The 14,411-nt window shown below is 30.4% G+C and overlaps 1 protein-coding gene across 3 annotated transcripts in view; it reads left to right on the top strand.

The window, feature by feature from the left end:
* The window catches only part of LOC118201401 (uncharacterized), a 138,451-nt gene that overhangs the window by 71,539 nt on the left and 52,501 nt on the right, over positions 1 to 14,411 (top strand). For all 3 annotated transcript variants that reach the window (XM_085813967.1, XM_085813968.1, XM_085813969.1), the window contains 2 exons: positions 1,636 to 2,375; positions 13,356 to 13,416. In XM_085813967.1, coding sequence (XP_085670093.1) covers positions 1,636 to 2,375; positions 13,356 to 13,416 — 801 coding nt within the window. The remainder of the gene's footprint in view (positions 1 to 1,635; positions 2,376 to 13,355; positions 13,417 to 14,411) is intronic.

Genomic DNA, 14,411 nt, shown 5'->3' on the forward strand with positions numbered 1-14,411 from the left:
TCTTCCTTGTAAGATAAATTACGTGACATGTTTCCTGCTTTCTATACTATCACAAATCAACTATTTAATAGTAATACGAATAGGCACGCTGTGTCTAAAAGGCCCAATCCGATCAAAATCATGACTGCTAATCAAAGCTCCAGTGAAAAAACTTTGGAAACATAAAGAGGTTGACCTCAGACATGACTGCGCTGAACCTCAACAATTTGCGTGAAATAGGCGTATTTTGAGAAACATTTGTTTAATCACGCAGGTCCACTATACCCAGTGCGTGCACTCACGGGTTAAAATAAGCATATCTTTAGAATTTCCGATATACAGTCTTGCGCGCTGAAGATAAAAATGTTTTTTTCCCCCGGCACAGGGTTGCCATTGCTCGCTTTGAAATCGTTGAGTTTGTTAATCATGAATTCATTAAAGTTTTACAAAATATGAAATAGATAATAAAAGAAATTCCAAATTTGGGCTTCCAGATGCCCATATTTGGGTGTAAATGTACGTTGTTTAAAATTTGATGGCTTTAGGTACCGTTGTTTTATCACAATGCAGGAAACATGCATACATTTAGGCAAATTCTTCATTATTTAATTTCTTTAAATATAATACAGGGCTCTAATATTTGGTGGCAACAATTTGAAAAGTGAACTGACATTTATAGTGAACCAACGCAAAATGCCAAAACAAAGTGTATAGTCTTTCTGGGCAAATTGCCCCTTTGGTCTAATAAATGATGATTCGCCATATTGACATCAGTGATGTAAAATATTAGTAGCTGTAAAATCAACAATGTTTCTGTGTAGAATGTTTTGGTTTGAGACCATATGCACAACTATGGAACCAAATTATTGATCACACAAATTTATGCTAAAATGACTGTTTCTTTAATAGTGAAGTATTTTATATTTTGCTGAAGTGAAATTAAGGACTATGCACATGATTTATTATGAAGGAAAGAAAAATCAAATGAACATGCATAAAGCATAGAAAAAAAAAAAAAAAATGGTGGTGGTGGCTTTGAGATCTGGATTTTAGATCATTCCGAATGTTGAACATCCAGATCTCAGATTTTGTAATTTATTATTATATATTACATGAGAATCATATTTTAAATAGTTTAATAACCTAAATCATATAATGTAAATTTAAATTAATTTGGAGGTTATTTAAAATGGCATCACCTGCAGTGTTAAAAGCTCCCGAAGTCTCCAAGTTTTTGTGCAGGAAACTCCTGGCTTGCTGCAGCACCATTACAAATGTTCATGACGATGGCTCGTTGTTAATGATAGCCTCATTGTGAAACTATGTGCATTGAGAGGAGCAATGGAAACATTCTGTACACTTTCTGTTATGTCTTGTTGTAGACCATAGAACAGATTCAAATCAATATCATGTGCGATGATTAGTGCATTCTGCATTTCTTATGATATTGTGCAATGATCAACTAGCAATACAGAAGACTAATAAGTTGCAAAGATTCAGTAACTTTGAAAACGACATAATAAAGAAATTTTTTTCTTTCAATATTTCATTGTAAATTTATTTCCCATTGTTGTTTATTTCCTAAATAGAGATTTAATACCAAAATTTGGGTTTTACTCTTCTTTATGTAAACTTAGTTATTTGTTTTTATTTCAGATATTTGGAACTCGGGAAATATTTATGCTGAAGCTGTAGGTAATGCTGGAGAGACCTCTGGTAATATTTTTGATCATAGCTTGCCACCAGTGGAATCTATGATGAATATGTTTGCATCAGGTCTGGTGAAAGTAGAAAAAGATAATGATTTTAGTGATCCTGTTATTGATACCATTAAAGAAATGGATCCCCAGGAATTTTCAAGATTTGTTTCTGATAAGATCCATAGTGCAACTACAATCTTAGGATCTTCAAAACCGCAGGATACTCCTGTTGTATCATCCAATTCAGATTCCGTTATTAAAATTGGTTCTGTGCCTACTTTAAATATGAATACAGATGCAGCTTCCCCTGCAAAAAATGATGAGTTTAACCTTAATAAAATTAACCAAAACTCATTTCTAACCACAGATTCTGTTGCCATAAATGTAAATGTAATTGATGCATCAACAACTGCCAGTTTGAGGAAAACAAGTGAATCTTTATCTAATGGTGAAAATATCAATTATTTGAATGATTTGCTGTCTGTGACAAATTCAAGGAATGAGAAAAAACTCTTGGTAACCTGTGAAGATCTCCAGTCATTATCAAATGAACCTCCACAGTTAGAAGTTTTGGTGAACAAATTAACTCAAATCACAACTTTTGAAGAAAAAGTGAAAAATGATTTACAAGAAGCTAGGCAGAAAATTCACGAATATCAGACTCTTTTAGAAACATGGAGAGATAAAAAGAGACACGTATGTATTTTTTTTAACTAGTTGGGCTCAGTTGAAATTAAATGTATTTTGTATAAATACTGAAAATTTCAAAGTAATTATAAAAAAAAAAAAAAAATTAGCTTTTTCGTTAAAAAAAATAAGTTACTTTTGGTTCACATTGGAAAAAAAAATCTTACGAAATTGATTTTCTTAAAAAAAATATATTATAATGTTAATTTCATTTATTTATTTTCATTATTTGATACAGTACAAAGTCTTTAATCGAGATGTCCATAATCCAGAATGATCTATAATCCGGACCTCAAAGCTACAAACTTAGCTTAGTAAATGTATTATGCACATGCATAAAGGTATTATGCGCATGTGTAGCTTTTACGCATGCACATAATACCTATATGCATGTGCATAATACGTTTACGCATGTGCGTTTAATGTATAACGGACAGTATAAGCTAGGCTAAAATTATCTAATTATCTAGTTCAGTTAATGTTGCAGATTGCTTTGTTCCTTAATCTTCTAATTGGATCCAGCTTATTATTTTTTGCAGACTGTTAGAGCAATTTTATAAAACGTAAGCTTGAACTTTCAATTATGTCAAAAAGAGTTTTGATTCTCGAGCTGCCAAAGGATCTACAAAGCGAAAGTATGTTTCGATGTCCATTAAAAAAAAAAAAGTGAAAATTCTGCAAAAAATGGATAAAGGCATGCAGAAAGTGACAGAGAGGTTAGTGAAAACTAAAAAAATTTCGATTGACAAGTTAGTCGATATTCTCGGCACAGCAATTACAGGACTTGAACAGCGGGAAACTTTGTAACTAAACAAGAAATTATGTCTGTATATAGAATTAAAGAGAAAGTATTAGCACATAAAACGAAGCAACTTAAACATATATGGTTATCTTTTGAATGGGTTTATGGGTTATAATTTGTTTCTGTTTCTAATATAATTGATGGGATACTCGAGTTTCTAAGCATTTCAAAATTTATTTTCTCTAATAAAGAGTTCTTAAACAACTTTTCGCTTTTGGAGATGTGAATTCTTTTATTAAACGTTTCTAAATTTGGCGACTTATCAACATTTTGGCGATTTTAAGATCAGTTTCTTTAGAAAATTTGTAATTCTGAGATCTGAGAATTTTTGGACGATTTTTTTTAAAACATCCTAACATTGATAAATTTCATTAAAATAATGGTAATATATTGAAATTATATTTAAAAAATAACATTAAAATAAAACATTTTTAATTTTCGCTGTCATATTATAAAATTTCATTTTGGCAACTTATTATACAATATTTTGACTCTGAAAAATAAAGAAGGTATAATGCTATAAAGTACAATTTACAAAATGACTCTTAGCAAGAGCAAAATTAGCTATGTAATTAGTTAAAAATATCTTCTTTTTAATTTTTTCATAGTAAAAGTTTTTCCCATGTAATTGTCTCAGAATATGTATCAGTTTTCTCTATAAAATTAATTTTACACTTTTTCCCTCCTTTTTTTTTCCAAAATATTTCTAGCTTTTTGCTGTTACTGAATTGGTAGAGGTAATTTTTCTTTAGTATTTTAGTCATTGCGGCTTGGAAAGTTTAGAAGGATTTGAAGGTTATATATTGGAAAGTTAGAAGGATTTGAAGGTTATATGATTGGTTATGAAGGTTATATATTGGAAAGTTAGAAGGATTTGAAGGTATTGCCAAAATGTTGATAAGTCGCCAAATTTAGAACCGTTTAATAAAAGAATTCACATCTCCAAAAGCGAAAAGTTGTTTAAGAACTCTTTATTAGAGAAATGAATTTCGAAATGCTTATATCCCACGATTCTAGAAGATCCGAGAAATATGTGACAAAATGAAAAATGTCTCCATGGTATCAACATGTAATGGATGTATTTTACTGAAAGTTTGCTACGAATTTCTTACTTTTTGGAAAAAAATAATTGTCTGGAAGAACAATGAAAACATAATATTTGAATGTTTTACTCCTGAGACTAGAATCATTTTCTTAACATGTTTATCTTTTCTTTATTTTCTCTACTTTTCACTAGACACAAGCATGGAAAATATCAAAAATGCTTCTAATCTTGTCACATGGGCAGGTATTATAGAAAGGGATTTTTTTATTAATAAAGAAATTAAAAACTTACAATTTGAAAGATTCATCTAATATGTTTTAATGCATCATACACAGAGCTGGCACTAGGCATTTTCCCACCTGATGCAATCTCTGTGGAGCCTAAATTCTGCTTCCAATACCTGCTCTAAATTCTAAAAGTTTTGCCATTTCTAGATTTTGTTGTTTGGTGTGTCACTAAATTCTAAAAATTCTGCCACAATGGCTCTGTAACCGGCCTTTACCATATATATTTCTTCTGAATGTTCATAATACTAAAGAAATAAAATTATAAATTTTCTATATATTCTAAATGCATTTCATGTTTTTTAGAATAATGGAAATCTTTAATTAAATCCAAAAATTCTAAAATGAAAAGGAAACGTGTTGAAGAAAGAAAATAATAACGACAAAGAACATTATTCTTCAAAGAAAATGTTCAGTTATTATTATGTAAATTACCCAATTGTTTATGATTTCTGCCTTTACTATAATTTCCCATTTCTATTTCCTCATTTGATAGAGTTACTGAGGCAGATTAAATTTAAATTAAATTGTATAATCTTTGACCCACTAGTCGACACTTTTAGTTTGAATTTGACTGTTCTTGTTTAATTACGTCACCGTGAGCTGTAAATGATTTTGTTAGCATCAGAACATGCCTTTGTATTCTATGGTCTTTTTATATAAGAGGCTTATTTAAACCTTTGTCTGATATTTTAGTTATTTTCAGACATAGCGATAGTTTGCTTCACATCATTTGGGGGTTTTCGACTATTTAACTTTTACCAGATCAAGTAAACAATCATAGGTACATTGTAGAGAGGTTGTCAAGTTAGGAGATAAAGCAGTTAGGTTGATGCAGAAACTAGCGAGAGCATTGGTTTGCATTTTGAGACAAATCTCTAATTCTTAGAAAAGATGCTTAAAGAGAAGGAAATCGATATAAAATAGCCAAAATGTTTGGGAAGGCTTCAAATTAAAATGACGGATGAATATTTTGTTGAGTGTTCTTGTTGAGTGTTTTGTTGAGTATTGTTGTAGCTTTTAATGTGTAATTATCCTAATATCGTTTAAGAATCAATGTTATAAATTACATGCATTTTAAACTGTGAAATTTGATTAGATTTTAATTTTAATTGGTCTTTTTTAACAAATATTGCTAAAAAATAAAATTTAATTGGGGCCATGTAAATCCATAATGACTAAGGTTATCTAATTACCTAATTTAATTATTTATAACTGACTGCTTGCCTTTAAAATTTATCTCTACGTATTAAAGTGAGTTATTGCCTTTCATTTATACTCACTGTGGTCACAACATAAAACACAAAAACGTAAAAATTCAAGTAAAACTTATTCTTTGCATCTAGTGAGACTTAAAATAATACAATACAACTTATCAACTGTGGTGCTTTAATAGCTTATTGGAACTTTAAAGTATATTAACTGGGTTACAACCCCTGAAACTCTAAACGAAGCTGACACTAACTGCATCAAACAGAGCCCGACTAACTTTCAACACTTGCGAACCTACATCAGGCCTTTCAGGTTTGTTCTAATGAGCAGGTCTTTCTCTAGACAAGCAGCAGTAACTACATTCAGTCTTTTAAGACAAAATAACATGCCGAACAAATAATAATTCAGAACTCAAACAACAAAAATCAGCGTTATATTTTCAAAATTTTCATAGTGAAAATTTTGTGAATATAATGCTGATTTTTGTTTGGGTTCTGAATTCAGTCTTTTGTTCTGAATCATGCTGATTATGATCTTACTTCTCATTTTAACCTATACCGTTTGACATAAAATCTACCTGCTATTTACTCAACCTCTAGACTAACCAAGTACGTGACAAAATCAGACATTTAAAAAAATCAACATAAAGCTAATTGTGAGTAAAACGTAAATGTCACTTATCTTCTTTCAAATATGTCCATCTGTTGTTAGTGTAAAATATTTAATGCTACTTGATAAATTGCATAAAGTTTATTTTATTCTCAAACTTATTAATAATTATGTTAATTAATTCATGTTTAGTAATAATGCAGACTACTTAAAGATCTATTTTATTTTTAGGATGATATCACAAAAGTGAAATTCAGGCATAGATAACATTTTTAATTGAATTTATTCAGTTCCCATTTGCTCATAGGTCCTTAATTTTTTTCATTAATGGTCCTTAAAAGTACTTAATTTTCATGCGCAGAAATGTGTATGAACCCTGGAAAAGCTTTTCATAAAATTTCGAAGGGTATTGGTTTCCATTACTTTCCAGGGTTATCAGTCGGGGTGGGTTTATGTTAAAAAGAGCTCTTTTCAAGAGACTATAGACATAATGGTCTATAGGTGAAATATAAGGGGACTTTGCAGGAATATATTGATTTCTGTATCAGTCTGCATTTTTTCAAAGAATGCCGTGACATTTTAAGTGTGATAAAGAAATGGAATGGGATTTCCTTTGTAAATATTAAACCTAAAAGTTTTTCTTGATACTACATTCAGTTTAATTTAACATTTTTTTGTATTCTTATTTTTAATTTCCAACTGTAAGAAAATCTTGCGACAATCATAAACTCCTTACTGAAACAATCTTTTCATTGATGATGGAACCAAGTTTATACATTTCTTTCTCTCTTCTTTATTGATAATATATAATATATTCTGTTATGATCATTTAGGTGAATCCATGCTTCATCATGGTTACAGTGTGTTACCATTTATCCCCTGCTAAATAGTTTTCGTATAGAGTTCTACAAATTTTTCTGTGTTGAGCCACATGCCATGGTAAAAGCTGGTGAACATTATGTTTTTTAGCATTTTTAAGTTGTAAATCTTGGTTTATTAATTTATCTATTGTTTGCTACAGGTATGTTTAAAGACTTTGCAATTGATTTCTGCGTCGGCAGATTTTTCTCTTATAACAATTTTACTTTCAAAATGTTAGAAACAAAACCTCCTGTTTTCAGGTATTCATTTGGAATGTTCTATTGAACTATGCTATATTTTTTGGTTTATCATCTCTATGTTGCACCATTGTCATTTTATACTGAGCAGTAGTTTGACTTGGTCATCTTGAGTAACTTAAATCTTAACTTAACTTAAATCTTATTCAAGCTTCACATGAGATTAGACCTACACTGGATCTTGCCTCAACTCATTGCCTCACATTATGCTAGTAAATGCTATGCTTATCTTGATATGTGTTCCATTCAATATGTGGCTTATGCCTAGGAGCTTGTTTCATGCATTTAAGTATTGGAATCTTCCTTCCATGTAGAAGTAATAATTGAGAATTTTACATTTTCCTATTAATAATTTTTTTTTTTTTTTTTTTCCTCTTGCGAATTTTATTACCACGCATTTCACAGTGTTTTTGAATTATCAAATAGGAATATTTCTCTTCAGGAAGTGCAAGAACATATCCTTCAATCCATAGCTTGTTTACATGTCATATTTTAAAAGAAGAATATATTTAAAAGTAACAGATAATGTTTCTCATTTTATATAATAAGGTGTTGTCAGAAAGTTTATTCCTAAACATTTGCTTTTTTAAAATTGTTTATCAAAATTGTACTAAAAATGTATAAACACCATCTGTATAAACATAATATGATTTCCATGGTGCATTGTCTAATTGCTAAGCAATTAGGGATATGTTAAGCAATTAGGCATCTTTAGGCCTAATTGCTAAGCAATTAAACCTAAAGATGCCTAATTGCCTAATTGCAATTAGGCACTCTGTGGACTGCTCTTTAGGCCTAATTGCTTAGCAATTAGGCCTAAAGAGCAGTCCACAGAGGCAATGTCCCAGGGCTTCAGATGAGAAGGGAATTTTTTTAATTTTAATGGTGAAGATTTTATTTTAAAAAATTTAATTTTGTTAGCTGTATTTTTATTTTAACTTTTAAAGACAAGAAGTTATTTATCTAATTAAAAGAAAAAGTTTATTTGTAACTAAATAAAAAATTATGCCTTCAAATGCATCACTGATTAATCAGATTTTGTCAACAGATGGCATTATTATACAAGCCAGGTTAGATGAAAGGCTTCTGTGTAAAGCTAGGGGTTATCAAAAAGAAAAAGCAGTACTCGCTTGAATGTTTTAGTAGAATCTTGCAATTAGCTTTTCTAGAAGAAATTTAATTTTGTCCTTCTTTTGGTTATACAATGCAAAGTTTTTTTAAAGCCTTTATAATTTGAAACCGTAGATGTGTTATTAGCATATAGATAACTGGAGAATGCCTTGCTTCAGATTATCAAATTGCAAAGAAATTGTGTTTTACCCAGTAATAGGTACTTTATGCATTCAAATTCTAAATCATTTCCAAGGTATAAAGAATGTTCTTGATATTTACCAACTAATTGAATTACAATATCTTATGAAAGCAAATGAAAAAGAGAAAACAGTTGACAATAAACAATTGATTTTGTGTGAAAGTTTCTAGAGAATGGGTCAACATTTCCAGTTATTTTTAATTAACACATCATAAAGTTTTCATTTTATTAAAGTGTATAGAGCTGCTTTAATTATTAAGAAAAGGATCACCCATAACTAGAAAAAAAAATATGGTTAAGGTTGGGAGAAACAATAAAGAGGATGCTCTGTTGTCATCTTGGAGCCCCCAAGTCTCTAGGTACGGCCCTGATATCCCTATCTCTTATAATATAACTACAGTAGTGAGTTGACTGCCACACGGCATGTATCTTTGTTGCTGAAGCATTGCCAATTTATTAACCATCTTTTACAAAATAATATGCACTCTTAGTTCCATTCAGCATATCTACTGTTGATTTTTAACCAGCACTTTATAAAAAAAGGATAAGAATTTGTTATTTTGAGCAGCTAGTACAGAAAATAGATTTCTGTTTATCTTGAGTGTATGCCAGACTTCCTTTAAGTAATCTTTCTGACATTTCTGCAAGTAATTGTCTTGATGGAAGTTGTTTCTTTTTTAAGTACAATTAAAATTTTATTTTCAGCAATCTTTATGCTTCAGAGACTGTGAGCTTTGTGATATAAATTAAATATACTGAACAATTCATGAATCTTGTGTTTGTTAGCTGTCATTCTGAAATGAGTTAAATCAGTCTCCACGTGTGCAGGTTTTTTTACTACTGATCATCAGGCCCACATTGGCAGTAGTTGTATATGCTTCGATGGTTTGTGTTAACTAGTCCTTTGCTGGTTTTGCATCAGTAACCCATTGTTTATGATTAAAGAGATTCGTCAGTCCATTTTCACTAGTCTTGAGACCATTATTTAGCTCTCACTCCACAAATTTCTTAATTTAACTAGAACAATAGAGACATTATCTCTTAATGTCCTATTAAAAGCAAAAAGAACTCAGTCAAGATCTTTAGTTTTAAAGGTTTTGAAATTACTTTCTTAATAATTTATATATTGGAGCTTCTTTTAGCTTTGCAATAAAGATCAGAATTAAGTACTTAATATTTTATTTTAAAACTTCTGTTTTTTTTTCTTAGTTTGTCACTTATAACATCAAGTGCTTCTTCATGTAAATTTAGCAAAATTTATATACAGTCAAAAGTCGTTAATCCGGACTCGTCTGGACTTCGGTGATTCCGGATTATCGATTTTTCGGGATCATAGATCATCAGTTTAAATCTGGTAAGATGGCATGCAGAAATTATAAAATTAAAAATATGAAACCGTAATTTATGAAATAAAGAACAATTATGATCTAAAGGGTATCAAAATTTACAAAAAAAAGCTTAATATTTATTTGTTTACTTTATTAAACATTTCTTTGAAAGTAAGTTGTTTAAGTTGCTTCGTTTTTTACGTGATAATACATTCTCTTTAATTCTATAAACAGACATAATTTCTTGTTCAGTTACAAAGCTCTGCCCGTTCAAGTTCTATAATTGCTGTGTCTACTGACTAATTTGTCAATCGAAATTTTTTCGTTTTCAATAACCTCTGTCACTTTCTTCGCTATCGGAAGCGAATTATAATGACGAGGAATTTGATTTAAATCATATCAAAGACGGAGTACATTGAGATGAAATACTACATTTAGTAAGGAATTATAAGCCAAATAAAATAAAAACATCTGCTTTGAAGATAAGGATAGTGCTGACAGATCAATTTCCAATTCATTGCGTGCGTGCTGCGCGGCGTTAAAGATAAACAAAGTTTAGATAAACAAACGTTAAAGTGTAGATAAACAAAGGATATGCCTTTATCCATTTTTTGCAGCAATTCCACTTTTTGTTTAATGAACTTCGAAATATACTTTCGCTTTGTAGATCCTTTACATATTAGTAAATATATATCAGAAATTCTATTTGACATAATCGAAAGTTCAAGCTTACTTTTATAAAATTGCTCTAACAGTGTGCAAAAAATAATAAGCCGGATCCAATTCGAAGATTAAGGAACAACACAATCTGCAACATTAACTGAATTAGATAATTTTAGCTTAACTTATACTGTCCGTTATACATTAAACGTGCATGTGTAAGCGTATTATGCGCATACGCACACGCGTATTCGCAGCCGTAAAGGTCTTACGCGCATGCGTAAATGCCTATGCGTCAAGGCAACGCATGCACAAAAAGTTTGTAGCTTTGAGGTCCGGATTATGGGTGTCCGAATTAACGACTTTTGACTGTATATATGTATGTATGAATACAAAAATGAACATTGCCAAGAAGTTTATTTGAAGTTGCTTTTAATTCAGATAACTATTATGTAATTGGCAGCAACTATAGTTATCAGTTCTTTGCAAATTATTATGGGTATGTAATAATCAGTTGAAAAATAATTGATGAGTATTTGAGTGCTAAAGAGTGTACACATTTTGTTATTGGGTTAATTCATAATTATATCATACATATGATCTACGTAATAAAAACATGACTAATAAATAATAAGAAATGTAACAGCTGTGCATTTATAACATTTGATTACTTAAAACAGCGCACCACTGATTATCACCTTCATGTCTGTTTACATAATGAATTGCACTTTCCAATGAAGTGCACGGGCCTACTAATGGCCGAAGCGTCGTTGAACACTGGTAGTTCTGTCTCAGGTTAGAATGCCACGAACGGGCTGGCTACATGACGTTTCCTTGGTTTGCCCCATTTGTAACTGGTAAACGAGCCAGTTTTAAAAAATCTTCAATAAAGGGATCCTCCTGTTAGGCAGATATCCCTCGAGGCTTTGCCGTAATCACATAAAACAAACTCGTGATGTGCACCACCTAATTTCTAGAGTTGGTATAATTAATGTGTTTTAGGTGTATTACCGAGTGTTCTATGGGGCAGTAAACAACTCGCACATTGCTCATGTATTCATATGCTTTATTTGATCTTCATTTTGCTGAATAGTATCTGCTGGCTGTGAGGATGTAAATATCAGCCATATAGACTGTTGTCATAAAAGGTCTTTTTTTTTCCCCCCCCCAGTTGTTGTTGTTGTTGTTGTTGTCTGTTTGTTTGTTTGAATGGACAGAACAGTAATTATGAGCCATAAAGTTAGTCAAGGTCAGAAGGTGGTCACCAGGTCACAAATTTTCCAGTGAGCTATCAAATTTTCATTGCAATGCAGACAACAGAAAATACACATAGATAATGTCTGATAAATAGACTTATCCAGCACATGTTTTAAACTATTTTTAGTGTATACAGAATTTGGCTATTACTGATATAATTGATTACTATAACCAGAAGTGTGTTTATCTGTTACTTGAAGTGTCAGAGTGGAGATCAAAGTGATTATCTTGATAGCAATCACCTTTCTATTATCTTCCATTACTAACAATAAAGTTTAAAACGAAAAGAATGTGAGCGATACAAAACAACACAGAAGAAGCAAATGTCACTTCAAAGGAAATGTCACTTTCGCCAATCTGAGTGATAACTGATTCTTGTTTGGCTTTCAGCCTGTTTACCAAGTGAAGATGGTAACCCTATTCCACCAAAGGCCGTTTCTCAGAACTGTTGCTGCAAACATTTTGTTCTGGCAACAAATATCGTAATGTGATAAGGGTTTTACGCGCATGCGTCGCGAAAGTTTGTAGCTTTGAGGGCCGGATTATGGGTGTCCGAATTAACGACTTTTGACTGTATTATGTTTCTTCATGTGCCACTCAGTTTTTTAATTGCATTTAACATGTGTAGTCAGGTATTTCCATTTTGCATGCAATTATAATTCACATAAGAGACTACTTGATTTTTTTTTTTTTTTTTTAATTTTTGGCTTATTTTCTAAAAATAAGTGGTTGGGCATTCACTTGGATAAGCAACCAAAATTATTTTTCTTTCAAGCTTCCAGTAACACATTTCCAGATTGTTACTGCAAAAACTTTTGCCACATGAAACATTGTTTTAAAATTTACTGCTAGTCTGCATATTTATTATTATTATTATTATTTATTTATTTATTTTGTTTACTTAGGCCTATAACCTAATATTATTCTCGAGCTGAGAATCATCACAGTATATACCAATTAGAATATCAACTAATAAGTAGGAAATTTACTTAATTGCTTAATGCAAGTAATGTAAGTTATTGCATGCAAGTAAAGAAATAATATATTGTCATCATTTGCCAGTATGAAAACAACTGATCTATAAAAGGATGACATATGATACTATGTAACTATTGAGATTATTCAGCTAATAATTTACTGTTTATTTTCGAAATAAATTTTTTATAATAGAACTTATATCAAACTTATTGTCCTGTGTAATAATATACTGAGTAATTTTTAGGAAAATTATCCTAAATGTATATTTAAATTATTACTGGAATCTTCAGATGACTTTTTTTAATTATAAAAACTAACTTTGCTTTTCTAAAAAATTTAACTATGTTATTTAATTCTGCAATGAATTTATTTATATCTCCATAGCTCCTAGAAGAGGAGGAAAAACTACGAGCCATACGAAATGAAATAATCAAAGCAATGCCTAGTAAGTTTTATAATTTTTTTATATTACATTAAGAATACTATTCTCTTTTTAAAGATGCTATGTTATAAAAGTTCCAATGGCAAACTGAAATATAAATATTTAAATTCTTTAAGGGGGGAGGGGACAAAAATCCCTTCAAATTTGTGGAATCACAAATTTAAAAAAAAAAAAAAAAAAAAAAAAAAAAAAAAAACCTCAGATTTTCAAACCTTTTTCATCGTTTGAATTTGAACCCTGACCAACTTTGCAAAGATTAGTTTTATTATTTCAGTAGGAACATTAATTAAAAAAAAAAGAATGTGATTATTGCAATTTCAGTGGTCATAGATTACCAGTATTGGTGGTAGCATTGAGTGTTGTTAATTTTCTGAAGAGAATTTAGCTTTGCGTGTTAAGTGTTTGCCTAGTTCTTACTAATAAAATAAGCCATTTCCTCTTGCTTAAATTTAATTTGATTTTTAGAAAATGTAAAAGGTTTTTGTTGAGAAAAATTAATTTAGAATTCAAGAGTTTTAATTATGTATTTCATTTATTATACTTCATTTGTATCTATATATATATATTGTAACTTTTTATGTATTTTATTTGTATACGTTTTTAAAAGCCATTCTTAATTAATTAAATTTTTTTGTTGTTTTTGTGTTAATCTATCCTTTTTTCTTCTCATGTAAAGGATTTGGGAACTTTTTTGAGCTGGGGTTCAAGAAAATTTAGAGTTTGTCCCAAATCTACATTTCTTTATACCTATTACTCCCCTTCATTTATAGAAAGGAATTTTTCTATTAATAAAGAAATTGAAAACTGACAATGTAAAAGATTCATCTTATATGTCTCAATGTATCATAGCATCATATACATATACTACGCATTTTCCCACCTGATGCAATCTTCGTGGACTAAATTCTGCTGCCTAGTGCCTTCCTAAACTTTAAAATTTTGCCATTTCCAGATTTTCTTGCTCGGTGTGTCACTAAATTCTAAAAGTTCTGCTACAC

The sequence above is a fragment of the Stegodyphus dumicola genome, chromosome 3 (genome assembly GCF_044657685.1).
Source record: "Stegodyphus dumicola isolate Sdum_Otavi_A_Nest chromosome 3, ASM4465768v1".
Lineage (NCBI taxonomy): Eukaryota > Metazoa > Arthropoda > Arachnida > Araneae > Eresidae > Stegodyphus > Stegodyphus dumicola.